Source organism: Echiichthys vipera (assembly GCF_963691815.1).
Source record: "Echiichthys vipera genome assembly, chromosome: 20".
NCBI classification, from domain to species: Eukaryota; Metazoa; Chordata; class Actinopteri; order Perciformes; family Trachinidae; genus Echiichthys; species Echiichthys vipera.
This window is the reverse complement of record NC_139845.1, coordinates 16,674,142-16,698,574: the sequence shown is the minus strand read 5'-3', so window position 1 is coordinate 16,698,574 and position 24,433 is coordinate 16,674,142. Positions and strand designations below refer to the sequence as shown.

Here is a 24,433-nt window from a genome sequence, read left to right as displayed (position 1 = left end):
CTCTTCCAGGAAGGGATTATTAACCAGCACGCTGCCGACATATGAAGGGAACACACTCGCAGACAAAAGAAGTTTTCGCACTGACTGCCGCGCTATGGAAGCGGCCAGCAGATAAAGAAACAAACAAACAGCAAGCTGTATGAAAAAAGAGCAACTTCTCCCACAGCAACACGCCGAGCAGACGGACCGCCGCTTCTGCCGCTGTGTGGCTTTCTGCCGGGAAAGAGAAGGAGATAAAAGAAGAGGGCACAACGGAAAAGTGGAAGGAGGAGAGAAGTTGACGGGAGATAATGTCTGAATCCTCCTCCGCTGCGGTCAAGGTAACGCGGTCCTCTTTGTTTCCCTTTGACACTTAACCGTGGGTGTGTAAAGCCTCGTAGTATGCCCGTGTTAGGCGACTCGTTGCAGGGTTGTTTTCTCCCTGCGTCGCCTCTCGCAGACGAGCTCGAGCCGCAGCGCCATTCAGTTGAGGCGCGTTTGTTTTGCTAGTCATCTGTTGCTCGAGGCTCCACGCTTTTTTCCTTTTTTTTTGTTTTAGTTCGCCTCCACTCTGCCGACGGGGAAGAAGTCGTGACTGTCCGTGACACGCTCAAATGTTTCATTTTACATCCTCCACAAAGTGGACAGAGCCGGTGGGCGAACACGTTGTTCTCCAGCCCACACGTAATACACGTTCATAACCGCGGGCAGTGACAACACAACGGCAGGGACACACAGAGTCCGTCGGGGCCCGAGGCGAAGATTCCCAAGGGGGGCCCTTGACAGAGTCCATCGCCGTTTAGGCTATGTTATAAGTAATCTGGTGTGTCAACTTTATTTCAAAAGTGCACATTTGAGTTCATTTCAAAGTTGGTTAGTTTCAATATGAACATGAACATTTAAGTAAACTTGTGATTCAGTCAGAATCAGAAATACTTTAATAATCCCGGGGGAAATTGTTTATTTCCAAACAATGTAAAGACAAAAAAAAAACAACTGTAAAAAAGACAGAACCACAAAAACCTGGGTCTTGGTTACTGTTGTAGCAAACTTTGCACATTGTCACACAGTGCGTTTACATGCAGTTTTAAGACCCGATTATATTTGGGTTAAGAACATACCCCGGTTTCTTAAACACCATGTAAACACCATACCCCGGGTAACAGACCTAGAGTACTCAGTACTTCAGTTCCCTGATTATTCGCGCATGTAAACAGCATTCTCAGATTAGTATCGGGTTTCTCGTCTGCGCATGCACAGAAATAGAATAAACCAGGAAGCAACGGCGTGAAAAAAAACAACAATAATAGAGGGTTACCTTTAAACCCTGGGAGGATTTCACACGGCAAGTAACATTACTACCAAGAAGACCCGTTTTGGTCGTAATTTTGTCCTAAAGTCGGCTGTTTGTTATTTTGACAAATCAGTCCAGCTGTATGTTGGCAGAGTTCCACCTACTGTACAGGAGGAAGCGTTACTCTGCGTTTTCCAATTCAATCCCTGCTCATGTATACAAGGGGAACTTCAATAATCCGATCATTCCCTGAACTGGGGTAAGGCCATTTCCAGGTTACTGATGTGCATGTAAACGCACCTACTGCTGTAGTTTAAGGTTTGTCAACCCTTCGGGGGGGGGGGGGGGGGGCAAACAGCCTGGGGCCCCCAAGCAGTTAAAGAATACGGTATCATTATTATCATAAACCCTGTATACTGCAATTTAAATTACCATATAAAAAACAATTCAATAAATGCTCAAATGAAAGGTTTCCTCTGTTTTTAGATCTGAGACTATTAGTGGATGGACAGAAAATGCATAAACTTTTTTTATAACAGATTGGGATTTTTTTATGTGTGTGAAAATGCCGAACATTTGCCAAATCCATCAGGGACCGTTCGCTGCATTTCTTTGTTTTCGATATTGTTATAAACGAATATTTCTGTGTTTTTCTGTACAAAATTAAATTAACGGATTCATCAATAAGGAAAACAATTACTAGTTGCAGCCTTGCTTAAAAAAAATTGGGATATTTTGGCCTGTGTGGCTGCTGATCAGACTGTGTAAACAATTTGAAGACACTTTGTGCTTGGGATTTGTCATAATGTTTAACATGTTGTAATCAAAGTGATCGATCGTTCATGAATCATTAATGAATATAATCCACAGCCCCAGGAAGAGCACGCTTTATGATAGAGGCAATAATCAGCACAGGCATGATCTGAGGAACTACAGCTGAAACATTTGCATATGAATCTGCAACCATTTTTATAATCAGTAAATTGTTGCGGTAGTGCAATGAAGCAAAGCGGGAACATCCATTCCATTGGTTCTGACTTGTCAAATGTGAGGATGTACTGCTTTTGTGTATTTTCAACAGAATATATTTGGGTTTTTGTCACTCAGAACTTCAAAAAAATAATCTACAGGTTACTTGTCCATCATCAGCCCTAATATGACCATTATAGAAATCATTATTGGGAAGTTAGGGTTGACGTCAATGCAAGCTGTCCAATGACAGTGTAACATGGTGTTTTGTTAATGAGGGATGTCTCGTCACTGCTGAGTCTGTGTCACTGCACGGTTGCAGTTGCATGCTGGAATGATCAACGCTGTGAGGAGTTTTCTTCCACAGTCGCGGGTGGACGGGACTCCCCTCCACCTTCATACTGCAGCCCAGTTCTGTCACATATCCCTTTGCATTTTCTGCAGTGCCTCTATCAGAAGCTTTGTCCTAACTGCCCCCACCGCCTTTCCACCAACCTGACCTTTTTGTAGACAACTCGATTTTTTAGAAAGTGATTGGAAGAGAAGCATTCACCTCTGGGAGGAGGAAATAGAAGACTGAAAGATTATTGCTTGGCTTCCACAGGAAATTCCTGGTGCGAGCAGTTGGTGTGCAGGTCTCAGAGTGGCTGGGTGGCAACAGCAGGCTGAAACTGGAGGGAGAAACGGCAAAATTGAGCTTCATTTCCTCAAGAAACTAAAGTGGCTTCTTGCTCTGCCATCATTTACAGGAAAGGAAACTAGTCAACAGAGAATGACCACAAACTGGAAAACTTCATACCTTAACCTAGATTCAACAAGTGTGCAGTGGCAGAGCTAGAGGATCTAAAATCTCAGAGTATCATGGAGAGGGCTGCAGTGAACTGTCGTCATTATGGAAAAATATGCAGAAAATCGAGTATTCATTTAGTCTTATACAGTGGTCTACATTTATTGAAAATATTTGTCACAATGTCCAAAAGCCCAAGGCGACATTCAAATGGTTGTTTTTCTCTTCAAATCCCAAAGAAATCCGACAAAACCAGGGAGGTTTGTCTCTTTTTTTTCTTTTTGATAAATGAATGAAACAATTAATGAATACTTGTTAAAAAGATCTGATTCAACTTCAGACAGGAACATTTTTCTATTGAGGGTTTATGTCCTTTAAAACATCCAAACGCTCACATCTACAACCAATCCGAGTCAGACTGAGGATATTCACGTGTGTGGATGGAGCTGTAACAGGTGTTTCTGTGGCAAAGAAAACTGGAGAAAACCAGAATTTATAAAGTGCTATATTCCCTACTGGTTGGTGTTGCTACCACATCTGACCTGCACTGGCTCATTGAGAAAAGGACACTGCTTTTATCCTCTGTTTCAAAGGGACCAAAGTACAGATACAAAGTATATACTTACCACCCTGAAATGAAACATGAGAAAGGAACAACTTCCAAATGATCTGTATTTCTAAAGTATTTGAAATTAACAATAATTCATGACAAGATAAAAAATGACCCATATTGTCATGATTGTTGACTTCAGATCAGAATAATTTGCTGATTATTTTCAGTATCGATTAATTGTTGAGGCTATAAAACTGAGGCTATTTGACTGTTGTCAGATAAAACAAGCAATTTCAAGTTCACATTTTTGGGTTGTGTGGCATTACTCACAATTTCCCAACATTTTAATGTATTTCTTTAAACAAAAATTTAGATATCTGTTAATATAAGTCATTATTTGCAGCCCTAGTTGTAGACTAGCCTGTGTGCTATAACCATAAATGTCTTTGTTACTAAGATACTGCTGAAATGATTAGTATTGATTAGTTGATCGCAAAAACGTCATCCAAAAAGGAGACCATAGATTAAATGTTTCATTTATTGAGCAAAAATGTCAAACATTTGCAGATCCCCAAGCTGTTAGAAATTGTGATGGAAGTCATTTACTATTTGCAGACATTTTATAGAGCGAATGATGAAAATCCAGCTGTGTTGTCTCTGAGTCACTAATGCATCTTGGAGACACTGAGATTGCCATCTTTACAAACAGAGCATAGGTTGGTTTAGACTTAATGCCCTGCAAAGCAACATGTGAACAAACATGTGTGGCTTTCAGAAATGTGCATCACCAGAATGTGTGTTCACAGCATGACGGTTTATTAGAAGCGCATACTCCTTTGTCTACAGATGAGACCAAGGCTAGCCGACGTTGTGGGTGCATGTTGAGGTGAGGCGAGTTGGCGTGGGGCTGTTTGGGTTCAGGGCCGGTGCATCGTGGAGCTTTGTGAGCCATGCTTTGTGTCTCTGTGTCTATTCATAGCAGGAGAGGAGCTCTTTCAGTCCTTCCGCGAACCCGCTGCCAAACTCCACTTCCTCCCCCGTCCATGCTCCCGCCGCGAGGCCAGCCAGCCGAATGGAAGACGAGCCTGCCAGGCTGCCTGCGCACCTGCGTGAGTCAAACACACACACACACACACACACACACACACACAGATGAGCAGTGACTCCTACAGGCATCGATCATTTCAACGGGACAAATTGATTTTTGTCAGTGTTTTTAGCATCTTGCGCTTTAAATGTTTCGGTTTGGTTAAAGCGGTAACCTAAGAGGATTCTTATTTGTCTCATCCCAGAAATCACCTGTCAGTCAATCTGTGTGGGTGTGACTTTGACATTTTTGGATTTTTCTGTAGATCCAGGTTGAGCTTCTGCAAGTTGCGATATCAGAGTTTAAAATGGCAAACAAAAGGTAGACTGTGTTATCGGGCAACATGGATTAATAAAAATGCGGAATGTTGTGGAATGCCACTTTAATAGTTCAAACCTATCACATCCTATTATGACAACACGCCCATGATTATCACTGCATGAGTGCCAGCCAAGTCAGGCTGGACCTCTCAGCTGGGAGGCGTTGAAGCAGATCTGGGGTCAGACACCTGAACCGTACGCTTCCACTGGACCAGAACTGACAGACCTACTGCACTGGAATAACCAACAGTTACAAAGCAGTCAGGTACAGATAATGTGGACCAGAGAACACAATTAGGCCAGGAATGATAGGAGAAGAAGGGGCGACAAACTGATAGGGGAGAGAATCTAGTCCTGCATGTTTTTCTTCTTCAAGGATCATGTTTTCATTAAACCCTTTCAAAATGCATGACTTTTACTCTACATGTTTGCTGACGGTTATAATAGAGGGGTCCTTGAGCCTCCTTAAATGCATCAGAAAGGTGAATTAGTCCCTGCTTGCAACTGCGCTACGAATAATTGAATGATGGGGAAAAATAAAGGCAGTTAAATGTTCACCATTATGGAAAAAGATTTGGTCTGAATTGTTTTCCACATCACAGATTTTATTGATTCATACATAAATGATGCTTAAAGCAAGACTACGCGTCTTTTGAAAGAAACAATAACACAAAAGTAAAATCCATAACTAACTTTTTGCTGATACAACCTTACTTGGTCTGGTATAGCAAATTGCAGTTGTTGCGATACACCAACAAAGAAAAAGACTGCTAACAAGCAAAAGAAACATGTGAAGAACGCAGAATACGAAATTGTTTTAAAATTGTCTTTGCGAATGTTTTATGAGGAAGTTAATGCTTTTGCAACTAATGCACATTTGTGACCTCAAGTATGTACACAATGGGTTTTTGCTAGTAACACGAATGTAAATGTAACTTATGTTTCTTTACATAAATATACTCCGAAAGGCACCGTTACTATATTAGCTTTGCTTGATTTGCAGGCTTAAACACTGGTTCATTAAACTGGTATGAACCGCTTGCTTAGCTAAAGACGGAGTTGCTGCCATTTGTTTTTAATCGGACAGGTAAACAAGCTCATTTGAAGTCATATGGCTTTTGTTTAGAGGCACCGATTTGAAATTAGCAATACGGCTTTTCCACTTTGCTTCAGACCAAGGAAAGACAATCGTAGGTGTTAGGTTTACCTGAGCTGGTCAGCATTTCACACTACCTGAACCTTCCTGTGTTAATTACACCAAGAGAGAGAACAAAGTGAGACGCCAGTCTTAAGGTGGGGGCAGTGAACCAAAAAATCTTTCGAAATACATGTTCATATTTCAGTGAAGCAACGCTGTGATACTTCGGTCCATTTTTAATCGGCTCACTGTTGCTTAACCAATAAACGAGGAGGCGGGGCTGGAGCTGTGCCAAGAGATAGGCTTGTGTTCAAAGAGTAACCCTGAGCTGCCTTGTCCATGCATCCATCAATATTTAACCAGTTTATTTATTTTTTTCGAGCAGGTGTGAAGTTCAGTTCTTTAGCGGGGCTTTTGTGGGGGCGCTTGCCTGGGCGGCTGCAAAGGCTGAGGCTGGATGAGACACACAGGAAACTCCCTCAGCCCACTTCCTCTTTTGCATTGTTGCAGAAAAAGGAAGAACGCTCAACAGGTCCGTGTTGAGTTTCCTGCCGAGTAAACTGATGGGTCAGTTCACATCCGCAGACATGTGGAAGTCCTACTTTGTTTTAATCAGATCTCAAACACAGTTCCTCACACGGACATGACTCTCGCACATCTGCAGGTCAGGAAAATGTCTCTTTGTGTTTAGTTTGCTGCTGCTGCTGGTCTGGATCCACTTTCAGACAGACAGCAACACGTCTTTGTCACTGAGCGGCGCAGCCTAAAACACCTCTGCTTGTCCTCTCTCCCCCTGCCTATCTAAACACACATGTGCTGGAAAACAAGCCATCCATTAACCCCCACACTCAGAGGGAGTTCTGTCCTGAGGGGGGAGAGGAGAGTAAGAGAGCAGGAGCAGGAGGAGGAGGGAGGAGGAGATGGGGGAAAAAAAAGACAGAAAGAAAAAGAATGAGGGAGGAAATTGCAGTGTGGGCAGAAATCCGCCTTCTCCATTTCCTGGGGAGGAAGTGGATTAGATCGGGAGAGTTGCAGCCTGCTCCTCACACTAAAGAATGCTACCAGACTCGATTTTAACCCTTTCAGCCAGACATCACACTAGCAAACTTAACCTTGTGAAAATAAATATTGGTCTTAAAATATATCTTTATTAACTTACTTTCACTTTGTTTTTAGATCATTTGCTTTATCTTTTTATGTATTTTTTATTACCTCTTTTGCATTTTAGCAGGTTTATCATATTGTCCTCATTGTTGGTTGTCCTGTGAAGCACCGAATCTTCAATTAAATAACTGGAATAATTCTTCCGATTCATTAGAAAAGACATTTTAATACAAACCACGCTGGTTTTGTGCAGTCAAATGTCACCAGATGTGTTATAGTAACATGTGGTAAAATAAATTCATGCATACTATAAATAAACTGCAGATATGTAGTTAAAAGTTTAAATAAATCTGAATAAAATGTCTAGCAGGGTGTCAGTTACAATGTTTTAAATGTGTTACTTTTTACAAAAGTTGACATTTTAAGGAAATATAAAGTATTGAAAATGAAAAAGAAAAAAACACTTAAGGGCCCTTAAGTGTCGAGTATATTTAGTTTACAAAGTGAACAAGATGAGAAGTGACAAAGTAAAAGCTGAGTTGTATTTCAAGACCACTGTGAACCAATGGGATAACAGTCAGGGTAAAGATGCATCAACAATAGTTAAATGATAAATAATATTTCCATTGTATAATATTTACTAAGCGACAGTAACAACCTCAGACAGCTCAAGTCTACAAGAGCAAGTTAATGTGTTCTGTTCTTGTTAGTCAATTCACTTAGTAGTCAAACTATGTTGTGAGGGGAGTAAATTAATCTTTGACACTGTTTATTATCCATCAGGGTTATTTTCTTGTTGCCAGGTTTGCTTGTGATTTCTTGAATTACGGTTTTGGCAGAAAGCAGTTAAAATGAAGATCATGGAGTTTTATTGTAGCATGTGTTAACTTAATGCTTAAACTCAAGCCCCAAGCTTAAAGCAATTCTTACCTTTCTGGCATTTTTACACTATTCTTCTGTAAACTTTAAATGCTCCTAATATGTGTATGGCACACTAAAATGTAAAAGAAATCCACCAGGTGTTGAAACCATAGGTTGAAACTCTGAAAATATTCAACTCTTATATATTTCTGATAAAAGTCCAATTATTCAGTCCGAATAAAATGATTTGCAGAGCTTCCTGCCTGTCATCAATCGCTCTGTTTCAATTTACGCTACTCATGCTGCGTTCCAGTGCCATGGGAAGTCTGAAGTTTCGGACCTCTAACTAGGCAAAGTGCACTGGAAAGCCTGTCAAAGTGGAACCTCTTACTGCCATATTCAGGGTTGATCTCACTCGAATTCGATAGTAGGAGGTTCAACTTTGACAGGCATTCCAGTGCACGTTGCCTAGTTGGAGGTCTGAAACTTCGGAATTCCCATGCCACTGGAATGTAGCATTTCTCTCTCATCGCATGTGTCGGGGGAGGAGGGAGCGTCAGAGTCCAGGCAGGGGTAAGAGGGTGGGACTTTGGAGTGAAGCGCTGTGAGACATGCAAGAAAGGTACGAATTGCTTTAAGGAATAGTTCGGCATTTTGGAAGTGTGCCATTCACTTTCTTACCAAGAGTTGGATGAGAACATTCAATACCACTCTCATGTCTATCGCTAAAGCTACAGCCGGTGCCAGTTAGCTTAGCTTAGCACAGAGACTGGAAACAGAGAGCCACTGCTAGCCTGGCTAGATTTGTCAAAAGATAACAAAAATCCTCTAACTACCACATCACTACCTTAAGCTCACTTATCAACAGGGTGACAAGACTCCAGGAAGTCGTTGTGCCCAACCAAAAACTAGTCAAGCACATACACTAATCCCCCCATACAACATTAAACAAACAAGATATAGCTAATAAGTTGATGAGCTTTAGAGATGCTGGTAGGCAGGTGTTTTTACTTCTGGACAGCGCCAGCCTAGCTGTTTACCTGTGTTTTTTAGTCTAGCTAGCTGGTTTCAGTTTCATATTCAACATACACATATGAGGTATCAATCCTTTCTTCGTTTAACATGGTTTTACCATGTTTTGGTCAAATTTTATATTCATGTTAACTAAATGCTTGGACTCTTTAGCTCGAGGGCATTTTTAAGACGCAATTACATAATTGTTGAAAAGGATTTTTTAAAAATCCATTGTGGTTTAAATAAAATCCCCATTAAACACGTCATTAAAGCATTCATCTAGGAGTAGGAGTGCTGTCAACCACCCGTGGCGTTTTGTTTGTTTCTCTGTGTCAAAAGCGAGACAAATGCTAAAAAGACCCAGGAGGGATTTTAATTCAACTGAAAAATCCAGGCAACATCACTCGATTTGGGCATGACGCAACTGCCAGCTAGTCAGTGGGAGAACACTGAATTATTTAAAGGTCTAAAACACAAGGTATTCTGGTATTATTTTACAATAAACAAGCATGAAATACAAAGAAGAGTTACAAGGCTACGAGAGCAGAAATATCTTTGAATCATTAAAAAAAAAATCCATGTCCATGGAAACAAGACTGACTGGTATCCTGCTTGTGTGTGTGCGTGCGCATGCATTCACAGCTGGGTTTGCACTATGCATGCCTTTGCGAGTGGGTGGATGAGTGTGAGTGAATCTTGTGTCTTTGTGCAAAGCTTGCCAGAGGTTGTGTGTGTCCTGCTGCACCACCTTCCATTGGTCTCTTGCTCTCTCTTGTGTATTTGTGTGTGTGCGTGTGTGTGTATGTGTGTATGTGTATGCGTGTGTGTGTGTTCTTTCTGAGGGGAAATTTCCTGCCCCTGGAAGCAGCCCTTGTCCTCAGGAATTTCCTGAGTGGGCAGACGGGGCTTCCTGAATAAATGTTGTTGTTGTGGTGTGTGTGTGTGTGTGTGTGTGTGTGTTTGAACTCGCTCTCTTTTCTCTTCTGAAAGGGAAACTGTTCTCACATGCCAGCGAGTGAGCTGAGCCCCCTTCTCTTCCTGTTCGCAACACACTCCACATGGTGTTTTTGATGGGGTGGGGTTGGAGGGTGGGGGAAAGGGGGTGGAGTTGCTTTACTCTAAACGTCACACGAACACACACTTATTACTCAATGACAGCGTGTTGATTTAAAGGAAAAAATAGGAAAAGTCTATTTTAGTGAAAGAAAACCTATTTTCTTCATTTTTAGTATAAATAATGTATAAGTGTTTATATTCTTACCTAGAAGGAAAACAAATGTTTACCTTTTTGCCAAATAAATACATTAACGCGTAAATGCATCAATGTCTCTCCTACTGATTCAAAATCTCATTTTACTTTAATTTAAGATTGTTACAGTAATCCCTAAACAAGCTGCCTTATTATTTTAGATTTTGTATGATTGCAATATCATATCTATATATCAGATCAAAAAATAATCTAATTATCAGGCTATAGATCTGATACATGGTATTTTTAGAATCTAAAAGAAATAGAAAATAACAACTGAACTGAACACCGTGACCCCAAAACCGTGATAAGAACTGAACAGTGGATTTTTTGAACCGTTCCACCCCTAATATCAGTGACCAATGTAGGGAAAGCTCAGGCAAGCTAAATGAAAACCGATTTTGGCTGCATAAAATTGATCATGCATAGGTTTAGTTGAAGTCCTTACAGGTCGTAGACATGTGCAACCTGGGATGAGAGTCCACAAGTACACATTATTCGGATGAAAAGGGCTGTGAAAAACTGCCATGGAGGTTTTGCAGTAGAAGTGATCACCTAAGTGTTACACTGCACAAAATGCTGACTTCACTTTCTCCAGACGGAAAGAAAAAAAAAAGAATATAGTATAAGGGTGTGTGTGTTGGTTTTAGACCAAGTATGAGGCCTTTTGATTTAGTGAACAAATGTCTTTAAAGCTTCTACTTTAAAAAACAAACAAAAGGAAGAGCGGCAGTTGACTTTGTATTCAGGAACTAACCTACAAGAGCCGGCATGCTCCTGCGCTCAACAACAGGCTATCAAAAACAGGTCGTGCTACTTCCTGGCCATAAAAGTGCAGTTTGATTGACGATCTGTTTTATGTTTGTTTTGACTGGATGAAGTCCAGATTTGGACAGGGATAGGCGCGTGCATGCCCGTGGAGGAAGCGGAGGATAATTATGAGATAAGGGGGGGGCTCTTAACTGAAAAGTAAAAGTGTGTGTGTGGAGGTAGATTTTCCCCTGCCGCACCCACCTGACAGGGAATCAATGAACAGAGACACACAAATCGGAGGTTGGAGAAGAATAGTGCGTGAGCATTAAGTGTGGAAATGTGTACCTCTCGTATCCACACGTCAGGAGGAGGTGTCATAAGGTCATGGTCAGTCTTTCTCCTCCTCCTCCTCCTCCTTCCTTGTTCCTTCTTCTCTGTCTGGAGAAAGAAAAACCTTTTCTTCGTTGAGATAGCGAGACCAATATCCGCCTACTTGCTGCTCTGAGAGAATAGGCAAACATTTACAGAAGAACTAAGTGAGTAAGGAGCTTTGAGTTTGAGAGCAAAGTCCCAGCCTCACTGATGCAGCACTGCATTTGTGTTTATTTAGTTATAGTTCATTTGAGTCAGGCTGAGCTGAAATCAGTTGTTTCTTTTGTGTATATATTTAGACTGATGTCAGGAGTTTACCGGGAAATAATATCTGAGACTTTTCAGATTCCGGTACGACTCAAAATATGGCATGTGTGCAGTTTTGTTCCAGTTTTACAAATAAAGAGAAAGGAACCCCTCGGAAATGTGTGATGCACTGGAAAAGCTGAACACAACAGCTATTTTGAAATGATCCAAAAAGAATATACATGACCTTTTGGTAATAATGATATTATACTTAATTTATATAGCATATTTCAAAACACAGTTACAAAGTGCTTTACAACAAGAACAGTACTAAATGAAGACGCATAAAGAATAACATGAACTAAAGGCCTAAAATCAGGATACACTCTCCGATAAACTTATGTTTTCAAAAGAGATTTAAAAGAAGACACTGACTCAGACAGCCTTATTTCCAGAGCCTTGGGCCACTGATTGCAAAAGCTCTGTCCCCTTTTTAGTTTTTCAGCCTGGACTCTGGAAGACACAGAAGACCTATGCCCGAGTATCCCGAACTACGCAAAGGTTCATAAAGGTTAAAAAGTCTAAAGTATAATCTGAAACCAGGTCGTTAAAAGCGTTAATCAACAAGATCTCAAAATCATTCCTTAAAAAAAATAGGGAGTCGATGTAAAGAGGCTAAAACCCAACAGCATAACCGGACATAAATACAGTCAGATCAGTCAGAAAGAAATGAACCACATCTGTCCACAGCTGTTGGCACATTTGCCCCCAAAATATGGAGCTTTTTTCAAAATGGGCCATAGAGGGGGTTTCACCTAAAAGTCATTTCTTGTCAAAGTATCAAGAGGCAGTGGTGTCAGTTTTCGGTTGGGTGAGACAAACCTAAGCAGCAGCGTAAGTGTTAGTGAGACGTGCCGAGCTAAACTGTGAGTCTGGATGGGACCTCTAAGCTCCATGGCAGGACGGACCTCATTAACTCGTCTGGCTGCGAGGGGAAGTCGAGGGCTTCTGTACCGCAACAACGAAACAAGATACCAGTGATCTCATCCTCCTCTTCCCTTCATTCATCCCAAGCGCTTATGAGTTGCCTTGGCAACTTGCGCGCTCCCTGTGTTATTGTGTGTGTGTTAGTGTGCGTTAGCGGGGGCCTTAGAAACCACAGAGTGAAAATTATGTGTCATCAGAGAGGATTAGGAGCCCACGGTTTAGTCAAGGGCTTGGGATCCTGAAAGCAAGCACAAGGTTCCTATTACTTGTGTGACAGTGACATTGGCGGCCAAAGATAACAGCTGTCCGACTCCCAGAGGAAGTGTTTGAGGCCGGGCGATAAGTGAGATGTAAGAAATGAGTAGTTATTCTCCGTGTGGGTGTCATGGTTGTTCTGATCGGAGCTATACAGTGTTGCAAGTCTGTTTTTGTGTGTGTATGCGTGTCAAAGGGAGAAGGAGCTAGAAAAAGAGAGGGAGGCGAGTCTGAGTCATACTGTACATCCTTAGGTTACGCTGAGAATGCATAATGATACGATGAGGTATGACTGGGATAAATAAGGGTCCAAAGATGGTCAGGTGTAATGCTAAAAATATAAATCCTGTTGTGTCGACAATATATCAAGAATATGAAAGTTTGAAAACATTTTGGAGATGGTCTCGCTGGTTGGAGATAAACCAAGTCAAATGAGGTTCAAACTTTGTTGTTTTAACTCTGGTGTTAGCTAAAATAATACAATTATGGCATTCTTAGTTATTTAGGTTAGCTCATTTTAAAACATAGGTGAACCTGGGTTGAATTTGTAGTTCTCAAGAAAATTTGGATGGGTTTGCCCATGGCTAATATGTAGGCTAACTAGTACTGCATTTTAGAGGAACTGCATTTTATGCATGTCCAAATTAGCTTGAACTATTCTGATTAGTGGGAAGCTGGCCATAGCGCTACCGATGCTTTCTAATGTGTTAGTCCTGACAAGTCATAGATGAATAACACGATGTAATCACTGTTTGTGTTTTTATTTCGACTTTTGACCAGGTTTTTTTGCTAGCTAGCTTGTGCACCAGCGTTTGCAAGCGCTGAAAACCAAATACTTGTACAAAAACCGTAGAATCATTGTATTTCAGGGCAATCTTTTAATCAAATGCAGACTGCACCATTTCAACTACTGCTGGGAAGAAATAAAAAAATAGGAGTATTTTCATTCCCGTTTTATTGAGGCCGGTATCTTTTTAGTGCCCATTACCTTAACATATTAGTGTTAGCATTTAGTCATGGTGTTTTGTTTCTGCTAGATAAGTCAAATTAGCTATACTAAAGTGTTGCTTTCTGGTTAAGCAAGTTAGATTGCCCTTAAACTTTATTTCATTCATTATGATGTTGAACAGCCATTTTTATTTGCCATATTTTTAATTTGACCATTTTTCTTGCCGACTTGAACACCGGAAAAAAAACACTACACTTTACCACACACTACCGTTTATTTCCTCATTCTCACAGATTTGAGAAATGTTACTAAAATCTACTCTGATGAAATGTTGCTTTTGTTCAGACATTTTTCATTTTCACACACAGTCTTTCCCTGATGCCTGTAAATGCTTGTTGGTCACCAGTGCAGATGTTTTACACTCCTGTTCCCACGGCAGTGAAAGGAACATTTCAGACTGCGAGGGAGGGGAGAAAAAAAAGACACTGTCATTGCAGTTTCCTCTGCTCTCTTTTCCTCTATGTGTCCTTGTTCGTTCATACACAAACTAATAAACTGTCCGTCCTCTGATGTACCCGGCTGGAGTTCAGAAAAGAGCAGCACAGATCATAACAGATCAAATAAAATAACAGTCTGACCGTCTTTCTCATATCCCCCCTCCCTTTTTTCATCCTTTTGATTCATTCTGTACTCTTCCCCTTCACCTATCATCTTCTAATCTTTTATTCCAACCTCCTCTCCCTTTCTGACTCTGTCTCCTCCATCTTTTTTTCTTAATCTCCGCTGCCGTTCCCGTAATCACTCCCTCCTTTTGGCTTTTATCTTCACTTCCTCAATATCCTTTTTACTGCCTCTGCCTCCTTCCTTCCTCTCCCCCCTCTTCCCCTCCTCCTTCCCGCCCCCCCCCCTCTCCCTCCCCACCTTCCTGCCTTTCCTTATTTTCATCCTTCCTCTCCCCCAAACCGCCCTCCCCCTCCCTCCTTCCCTCCTTCTCTCCTTCTGCCTCTTCTTCGCTGAACTCATCCTTCATTTCTTTCTTTCTCTGTTGCTTCTATACCAAAACCTGATCCCAACTCCCTTTTTCCCACCTTCAGGTTTGCAGCCAGTCTTTTGGAGCAGGGAGGACGTGGCCCAGTGGCTGCGATGGGCCGAGAAGGAGTTCGCCCTGCGTCCGATCACCAGTGGCTCTTTCCAAATGAACGGCAAAGCCCTGCTGCTGCTCACCAAGGAGGACTTCCGCTACCGATCCCCCCACTCTGGTACTTTTCTTTCCACCTGTGCATAAATTTCTTTAAGATATTAGAATTCCAGACTGGGAAAAGAACCGGAGATGACAGTGAAAAGTTTTGCAAAAGAGGCACTTTCATAGATCGCATTTGGTGGTACTTTAGTGCAATTAGAGCAGGACTAACAAAACAGGATTTACCAATTAGAAGGAAAGAGCCATTTTAGATGATGGAAACATGAGACTAAAAGTAATTGGAAATTGGATAGTTTGGCTTTATCACAGATGAGTGAAACACTTGATAAATTTACATCCATGAATTTAATCCTTGATCCGCTGTTACTCCCTGTGGTTTTGACCAATATTATAGTTTATTTGTACGTGAAAGCTGTGCCAGTGTAGCTTTAAAATCAATGTGTTTACAGCAAAACTACACCCTTTTAAAAATCAATAAAGTGCGGAGGAGGGAAGGCGGCAGTGTCAGGCGACAGCGGAGGGAGGCATCTATTACAGCGAGACTGGGGGAGGAAGTAAGGGACGGGGGATCAGGAAGTATACAAACCAACCTTATGTGTCCCCCCCGGCAACGCTAGCGCCGGGGTACATGAAAATAATGCTTTTTGGTATTGCACATAATGCATGCATGTTTTCCTTTGCAGAGTTTTGGATTTCTATTTTTTTTAAATGAATAGAATGGATTTAAATGGATTCATTGTCTGATTGTGTGTCCCGGACATTTCACACCACGCAGTTGAGGAATGAAGTCAGTGCTGTGTTTGTCAGGATGACAGTCATGAGAGTGGGATGAAATGAGTGAGCAGTGTTGGGAAATATTAAGATGAGACATAGAATGGATGAACCTTGCACAACCTGGAAAATATGACAATGTAATCATTTAAAGTCCAGAAAAATGTGGGAGTCGTATGGAGGACTAAAACTGAACGCTTAATCAATGCTGAAACAAAATGAATTGATGAAGAAATGAATAAACAAGTGAAAGCTGAACCGACGGCATCAATAATTAAACAAATGCATCAATAAGTGTCACTAATTAGTCAGGAAATTAATCATTCATGACGTCCATTTCTACTTCTTCATTTATACGTGTATTTCTTTATCTCTGTATATTTAGTAAATAATGTAAGGGTAATTAACGTCACTGTAAACAACATTAGATCAATTCAGCTTTATTACTTTTACCTTGTCAGTGGCGTATAAAAAAGAGCTGTATGTTATGATAATTTAAAGACATTAGTTTGTTTTGTTATTAATTGCCAACATGTATTCATTTGATTTAAAAAACAGAATGCATAACCTATGTAATTAATTCAGCTTTTCAGCTTATATTATTATTTTATTAAATTACTTTAAAGTATTGGATTACTTTAAACATTCAAATGATTCATTTTAAAATGTATGTAATGGATTAAAATGCTCATTAATTGAAGTTATTGTAAATCCTCCATAAAAACCGAACAGGAAGTAAGTAAAGCTCACGCCGTTCAGTTCAGTATACATTTCCTAAAAATGGGAGAAGCCGGCGTGCCCCTATAAGTCGCATTACATGTTGTGATGGATAATCTGGAGCTATAGAGAGATGGGGCCCAGCTGACAGCTGTTGTCAAGCCTGTGTTTCCATTTCAACTCTGCAGAAAAATGTTCACATCCTGTTAAGAAATTTAGGACTGGGAGGAAAAAAAAGGAAAATATGATTCATCATCTCAGGTTTTAGAAGTTGTCTTCAGTAGTCTCAATGTGACACCGAGATCATTTTGTTGTAAAAATGGTTTTCGTGCATCAGCAGCCGTAGGTATTTGATCTCATTGGCCGTGGATGGATAAAACCAACAGCGACTGATCACATTTTAACACTGGAAGCTGTTTTGTCATCGGCGAAAACATCATTTTAGGGAACAGAGCAAATGTTTTGGCTTGTGATGTGTCCGTTTCCTCCTTTTGGGGATTGTAAAGGGTGCAGTTCCCATCAGTCCCTGCTGTGTGCAATATTTTCCTTTTGTAGAAACTCCAAGAATAATACTTTTTTTTCCTGGAATGTCTTAACCTCACTTCCCACAATAAGCCACACAGTTTGTAGAGCTTCGTTACAGCTACAAGATAAGACTTGAACATTTTTAATGGGAGAAATGTAAAGCAAAGAAGGGTGTTCCATATATCAGCTACGACTAACTGTAAGATAACACTTCCTCATGTCTTATTCATTTGCTTGTAAATCACAGTGATACAAATATTCTTTTGTGTGCATATAGAGGTTCAAAAGTAGCATTTAAAATCCAGAATCAAAGCCGACTTTAAAGCATCAGGAAGCGGGAATTTTACCCACACTGCAACTCAACGCCACAGGGCCAGAAAGTGAGAACTGAAAGGGGTGTGTGTTACTGTGTTTGTTCACCATCACTTCCTTTATAAGAATCATTTCCTTGTTATGGTAAGCCTTTTAAAAAAAATCAGGTCATGTGTGATGGCCGACTTTGTTCAAATCTCAACCACTGTACCTGAGGTTTATTTGTTAACCATGTGAATGTTTTGTCACGTCGGGAGAGGAGCGGCTGTTGTCGGTGTCGATGCATAACAAACAGCTGTTAATCATTCCGTGAACTTCCTGCTTAGGCTCTCTGTGCGGTGTCACCACTACTGTGTAACCACTTAAAGGAGAATACCAGGGTCATATAGAGCTACGGCCCATTTGCTTTTGTCTGACACGGTTGTAGTCAAGACCAAGGTCCAGTCGAATCCAGAGCAAATCGAGTCCTGTTCAAGAACATAAGAGCGTCCTTCCAGGATGGCTCTATGAACAAGATTGATATATCTTCTCACATCAAATGAATAAATGCAGATAATTAAGGCAACGTTCTGCACAAGTGATCCCAAAATCAGTAGCTAGGAACAACTCGACCAGTTCTCATGGAGTTCAAGACCAGACGCAGGTGTGAGACAAGAGCAAGACGTCTAAAAAGTGGACTCAAGACTGTACTTGATACAGTACTTGAGTCTGGACTGATGCCTGATTAAGAAACATGTATTCCTAAAAAGTAACTAAACCCCCAAACCTCTTTTCTCAGCTGAAAACCAATAAATATGTGTATTTTGTAGTCTAAGTCTTGCTTTGCTGTGCATGGCGTCTGTACGGAAGCCCTGAAAGACAAGGGGAAAAACCTAAGTTTATCTTCTACGTAGGAGATAAACTTTGAGGCTTAATTATTCTGTCTGTTTCTGATGCACGATACAACGGGAATTGAAAGTTCAGCAGAATGCAGCATAAACAACATGTTTTAACTTATTAGTGAACTACAAATGTCTGTAAAACACAATGGGATTGTGCATAGGTGCCGGCTTGTCTGATGGTATCCTATTGGGAAAAGACTTTGTGTTCCACATGGCTATATGTGTATATGATGCACCTGGATGCCAGAAATGCAATATGTCAAATAAATGTAACACCAAAAGCAAGTTAAGTACACACCTCTCTCTAACGCCTCCCTTTTTCAAGCGTGCGTTGCAACCTGGGTGCAACTACGGTAGGCGCTATGTGCCAAAAAGTTGCCTTTTTAATTCACTTTTTCCCTTTTTTTAGCGACGAGGATCCCTTCTCCTGCGTAATCTTGCATTGATCTTGCATTATGAACAAAAGTGCAGAGCAGGCTTTCAAATTTGCTGCGGCAGTGACAAGCGCGTCTCACTTAGCTCCTTCTCCAGTCTTCCACAGTCGCACTGGCTCTGAGCGACAATGCTTTTAGCCTTACCAGTACCACGTAGTGTTTTTATAGACCGGAAGAACATGGAAGCCTCCATAGACCTTACCCGTCCTATGTAAATACAGATGAGAAATTATTCGTTTGGGAGGATAAGTCAGATTGTTGGCAGAGGTAATTGTACACCAATGAGGACTTGAATCAAGACGTTGATTTGAGGTAATAAATTGCTTAAAACGCTACACAGTGTCCCTTTAAGGGTCATAGGGGAGAGACTGAGTGTGTGTGTGTGTGTGTGTGTGTCAGTCACTCCTCAGAAACTCTTCCATTATTGCTCAAGCCCCCTGTTGCCTGGAAAGTGAAGGGAAGAAGAAGGGGAACCAGATTTCGTGGATGACGCTAGCGCTAATTTCCCATTTTAATGCAGACGTCAGATGCTGCCTATTGCTAACTGTTGACCTTTTGCATCTCTGCAGGGGACGTCCTGTATGAGCTGCTGCAGCACATCCTGAAGCAGAGGAAGCCCCACGTGTTTTACCCCTCTGCCTACTTCCCTGGGAACTCCTTCCACTCGCTGCCTGAAAGCGCTGTGCAGCACCTGAAGCTTGAAGGTCAGACCAATAAACATTTTTGTCTTCTTTAATGCAAACATCTTCTTTATTTTCAGCTCTTGCAGTATGTTGATAATAAATATACGTGATCTTCTCAATTCTCATCATTTTTTTAACCACTTATGAAAGGTTTGGGTAGAAATACAATATAGAATGCTGAAAAGAAAGACCAGCTAGGTAGTTTCACACCCACCTATGAATCAGAATGGTAATGTTGGTTGTGATTATTTATATATATATATCATATATCTAAATAGTCTGTCTCTTTCTTCAGATGCACACACATCTTCACTTAGCATCTGTATACGTGACAAAACAAGGAAGTGACGATGACGTTCAGTCAAATACCTGAGAGTGTTTTCTGGCTCTGATCTGAGGAGAAGTGACACATTAACAATCAGATGGGTTGGAGTAGTACCTTCATCTGTCGGCAGTAAAACCTGCTCTACAAGGAAACGCTGTTTTATTTAAACAAGCTGCGAAAACAATACAAAGTGGTTGGCTGGTATTTGTCACTACTGTCTTCCTTGTTTTGAGTGCCACTTTGTAGACATACATTCCATTGCTTTTGACAGAAGGAATCAGGGTGAAAATTCAAACTACTTCCAACACAAACCAGAGAACTTCTACTGAAACAGGAATAATGTCTTCACCACTCTCAGCCTAACTGGCAGCATATTAGTGACACCTAGTGGTCAGAAAGAAACTGGGAACTAACAGTAAAAAGCCCTTTGAGAGACATACGAGCGGACAAAACAGTGAACCACAGCCCTGAAATGAGTGACACTTTTTATTAAACTCATAATATTGGATTTAAGTTGAGGTGTTGATTCAGTAATGTGCCATTTTCTGAGGTCACAGTCAGAGAAGAGTGAAAAACAACCATCATAAGGGGCTTCACATTTCTCTACTGCTTTACAAACATCCAAAGAGTGTTTGAGGAGCTGCTTGAAAAATAACTGATTCATTCTAAGTCTCAACTCTATGTTATTATAACATTGTGTAACTCAGCTGTAGATATTTATCACATGTTGTATCATTTGTTACCCCAGAAACGGTACGGCGGGCACCACGTGGTGCGGAGCCACTCCCCCAGAATCCACCAACCATCGAGTTGCGCCACCGCTCCCGCTCCCCCCACCTTCAAACCACCAGACGATCCCCCCCGGGGCCAAACCACCCCCGCACCGCCAATGAGGACCACCTCCAGACCTTTTCCCAGCTGCCCGACAGTAACCACCACCTGCCCGAGGACATGTACCCTCTGTCGGTGTCCCCTGCTGCTCCCAACGGCCGTTGCACAACGCCCCGAGATGCCCCCTGCCCGGGCAGCCCTGGGGGCCAGGAGGCAGGCCCTCCTCGCGTCATCCAACTCATGCCCAGCCCCATCATTAACCCCCTGCTCCTCAGCCCGAGCAGGAGCGGCGGGGGGGTCGTCATGGACTTCAGGCACAGCCGAGGTGGACCCCAGTCTCAGGCGGCGCTGGAGAACGGCCGTGAGGGCAAAGGCCACGGCCAACATCATCAGATAGCACTGTCCCAGCAGCAGCAGCAGCATCTACTGCAGCAGCAGGAGGAGGCGCTCTACAGGAACCATGTCATCATGCCCGTGTCTCCTCCAGAAGAGCAACAAATACCCATCGGAAGGATAGCAGGTGAGATTTAGCCATTCATAGCGTTAAAGTTTAAAGCTACGAGAGGTGCCATCGCCTCTTTTTCTTTAGTTATAATGTGAGCTGACACAGAGACAGGAAGACGTTATTTACCTTATCCCTTTGGTATTCTCTGAGCATCTCATGCAAACTCACTCTGTGTTTCCCTGTGGTGACCTTGCAGACTGCAGGCTGCTGTGGGACTACGTCTACCAGCTCCTGTCAGACAGCAGGTACGAGAACTACATCCGTTGGGAGGATACAGAGAGCAAAGTCTTCCGCATCATGGACCCCAACGGCTTGGCCAGGCTCTGGGGCAATCACAAGGTAAACACACACCAATGAGTGCTACGTGTGTAGGTATTGTTATTGTTGGGACATCCCGGATCAATCAGTGTCATTTCTCAGTTTGGGTTAGCTGTAATAATCAATATTTTTTCATATAAACAATGGATTGATTCCCCTCCCCTTTTTTTTTTTTTTTTTTTTTTTTAGCTTTTTGGCCTTTCAGCTCAGTGTTTTGGTTTTACGGATGTCTAAAAAGGCAACTGTTTGCCATAACAACATTATATGGTGATCTATTTTGATTTCAAGTGTTTTCAGCTCTAAAGACGTAGAAAATGTTTTATTTAGCAGATAAGTAACACCAAATTATTGACACTTTTTGTCTTTTACCTCTTACAGAACAGGACCAACATGACGTACGAAAAGATGTCGCGAGCACTGAGACACTACTACAAACTGAACATTATCAGGAAAGAGCCCGGACAGAGACTTCTATTCAGGTATATCAACTTATAGACACCTTTTTTTAAAAAACAAAACTAACAAACTATTCATGATGTAGTAACAGTTTTTTTAATATATTTTTCATCAGAAGTTTTAATTAACTCGTTCCCGCATCTGTGTCCTATCGACAGGTTTATGAAAACTCCCGACGAGATCATGAACGGACAGACCGACCGGCTGGAGCACTTAGAGTCTGACACATACGAACAAACCTACATCAAAGAGGAATGTTGAGGAACTCTGGGAAAACACAAGTCCATGAACTACCTACTACTACTACTACTACAGCCGCCGTTGCCTTTCAGAAGCAGCCTGAACAATCGTTGAATCTGGAGCGCATGGACGTCCGCTCGTACCAGACCCGTGAAGACAGACATGAACTCTTTCTTAAGGTCGCCTTAGGATCGTAGTTTCCTAAAGTAAAAAATAAAAGACATAAACAGCATCAGTTGTTGTGATTTTTCCCGACGGACAGAGCTGAAAAGACTTTCTAAGTGTGACGTTTATATTTCTGAATGAACTGCAAAAGCCAATCACTTTGTGCTAATGTCCCTTTGATGATTCTGTCTCCTCACATGCATTATACTATGGAATTATGCTGTTTGTAAAAAGAAAATTGTGTGCGCGTGCGTGTGTGATAGGAATGTTTTCACCGTGGAATAAACATTTTTGATCAAACTGTATTCTATTAGTGTGGAGTATACTTCTAATCGTAGATATTTACCTGAATATTAATGCGCCTTTGTTTCCTCTAGTGTTTCCTGTTTGTGTTTTTGGTGAAATACAGAAAATGCCCACATGATGGCAATACTGGACCATTTTTGATAAGAGAGGAGCAGCACTGGACGCTGTCCACAGCTCCAAGAGCTCATCAAACACGCCTCTAATTTAAAGGGTCATTAAGGGATTAAACATGGCTGCGGTTCATAATATTTTTGGAAAGATGGATCAAATTTTAGCCTTGTGTGAGTCTCTTGCTTTTGGTGGAATTGATGATTTCTCTGAGAAATAATCACTATTGAGCCCAATTAATCAAATACCAGTAATTAGTTATTATTGTTTTACATTTCAATGAAGTGAAATGTGCCCTAGAACTCGATTTCGCAACATTAATTTTGCTTTAGACTTCCTTAATAACTGTCTTCAGTCTTCAGCCAAAATCTGAATTATTGTATTTTGTGAATCAATCCTCAAATGATCGAATGAACCTTCAAGTATATTGATCATAGTGTGCTAGTTTGATTAAAAAAGTAATATTAGTTTTTACTTTTCCATATCTAATTACGTTGTACTGCATTGTTGTTCATTGTGCTATATAAATAAAGCTTATTATTATTATTTCTCTTAATGGATCATAAAGTGCGCATCATGAAAACAGACAATCATAACATTTATGATAAGACAATAAAAAAGTAAACTAAAATAGAATTAAACCAGAATAAGTTAAAACAAACTAAATAAAACCCATCAGGAGAAAGCACTTCCCACACTGAAGTGGTATCAGGAGCAACACACTTCTTTCCTGATTATTTCAATGAACAGGTCAACTCTCAGTGTGACACGAACCCTGGCAGTAATCAGAATACTGTAACGCGTTACCGGCGGAGGTAGCGGCGGTGCGCTGAGCGCTCCAGAGTCTCCATAAAAGTTAGTGCGCACACAGCCGAGCTGTCAGACTGGGCAGAGACGTGGCGGAGCAAAGACTGCACACTCAAGTGATTGATGAGGATCGATTCCACTTTGAGAAATCCATAGATTCATACTGCGTGTGAGGTGTGATCCTCTTGGTGACTGCCACCCACCAAAGGCGCGCCAGGACGCAGTTTAAAGCCTATTCTCCGCCTGAGTCCTACCAGGCTGCTGGTTGTTTCTGGACTATAACGGAATTAAAAGAGGGGAGATTTGGTTGCAGGAGAATCTCGGCTGCGCGGCGGAGGAGATGCCCACGCTGCTGCGATAGAAGGCGAATAATCGTGTCTGATTCTGACAAGGCTGTTTGATTTTATTCCGGGGGGGAAAAAAGAGAGGCACCACTCCCGGTTTTATTTCTCGCCAATCCAGGACGCAAATGTCTCCACATCACAGACACACCAGTGGATTGTAGCAGCAGCAGCAGCTCCACCGATGGTTTGAGAGGGCGTCAAGGTGCGGGAAGGGAGAGGGACAATTACAGGTAGGAGCCATTTACGCGACCCCTCACAGCTGTTTTCTGCCCTTTTTCGGGGGGCTGGTGGCCGGTGAGTGCGCACAGCCAGGCGCGGAAACCCACTCAGCCACTGCCGAGTGTTTTATTTGTAGACCATCAGAACCGCATCAATAAGCAATCAGGACTGAAACAATTAGCACTAAACAAGTAAGGCCCGGGTTAACTCCGAGTCGCTCCCCATTCTCTTGGGTAGAGCATACATTTCTATTTCTCCTTTTAATCCAGTCATTTATCTGTTACTCATTCCTCAGATATATTTCTTGGAACAGGAGAACTCACTCATTTTTACTTCTTTTGCCCGCCCATTAACATGACATAAACGTT

The 24,433-nt window shown here is 41.6% G+C and overlaps 1 protein-coding gene across 2 annotated transcripts; it reads left to right on the top strand.

Moving 5' to 3' along the window:
* Positions 1-22,526, top strand: etv6 (ETS variant transcription factor 6). 2 transcript variants are annotated; one of them, XM_083935574.1, is made up of 8 exons: positions 1-320; positions 4,565-4,691; positions 15,012-15,176; positions 19,328-19,462; positions 20,515-21,117; positions 21,299-21,441; positions 21,799-21,899; positions 22,035-22,526. In XM_083935574.1, the coding sequence occupies exons 1-8, from the start codon at positions 291-293 to the stop codon at positions 22,135-22,137; spliced, it is 1,407 nt and encodes a 468-aa protein (XP_083791700.1). In that variant the 5' UTR covers positions 1-290; the 3' UTR covers positions 22,138-22,526. The 2 variants fall into 2 exon arrangements, with proteins under 2 accessions (XP_083791700.1, XP_083791699.1); XM_083935573.1 differs by having other exon boundaries at positions 4,562-4,691.
* The last annotated feature ends 1,907 nt before the right edge of the window (positions 22,527-24,433 follow it).

Bases quoted from the DNA above. Each gene is read 5' to 3' on its own strand.
- etv6 (XM_083935573.1), top strand. From the start codon at position 291: ATGTCTGAATCCTCCTCCGCTGCGGTCAAG. The intron at 21,442-21,798 runs GTAAACACACAC...TACCTCTTACAG, and splicing joins GGCTCTGGGGCAATCACAAG to AACAGGACCAACATGACGTA. The intron at 21,900-22,034 runs GTATATCAACTT...TCCTATCGACAG, and splicing joins GGACAGAGACTTCTATTCAG to GTTTATGAAAACTCCCGACG.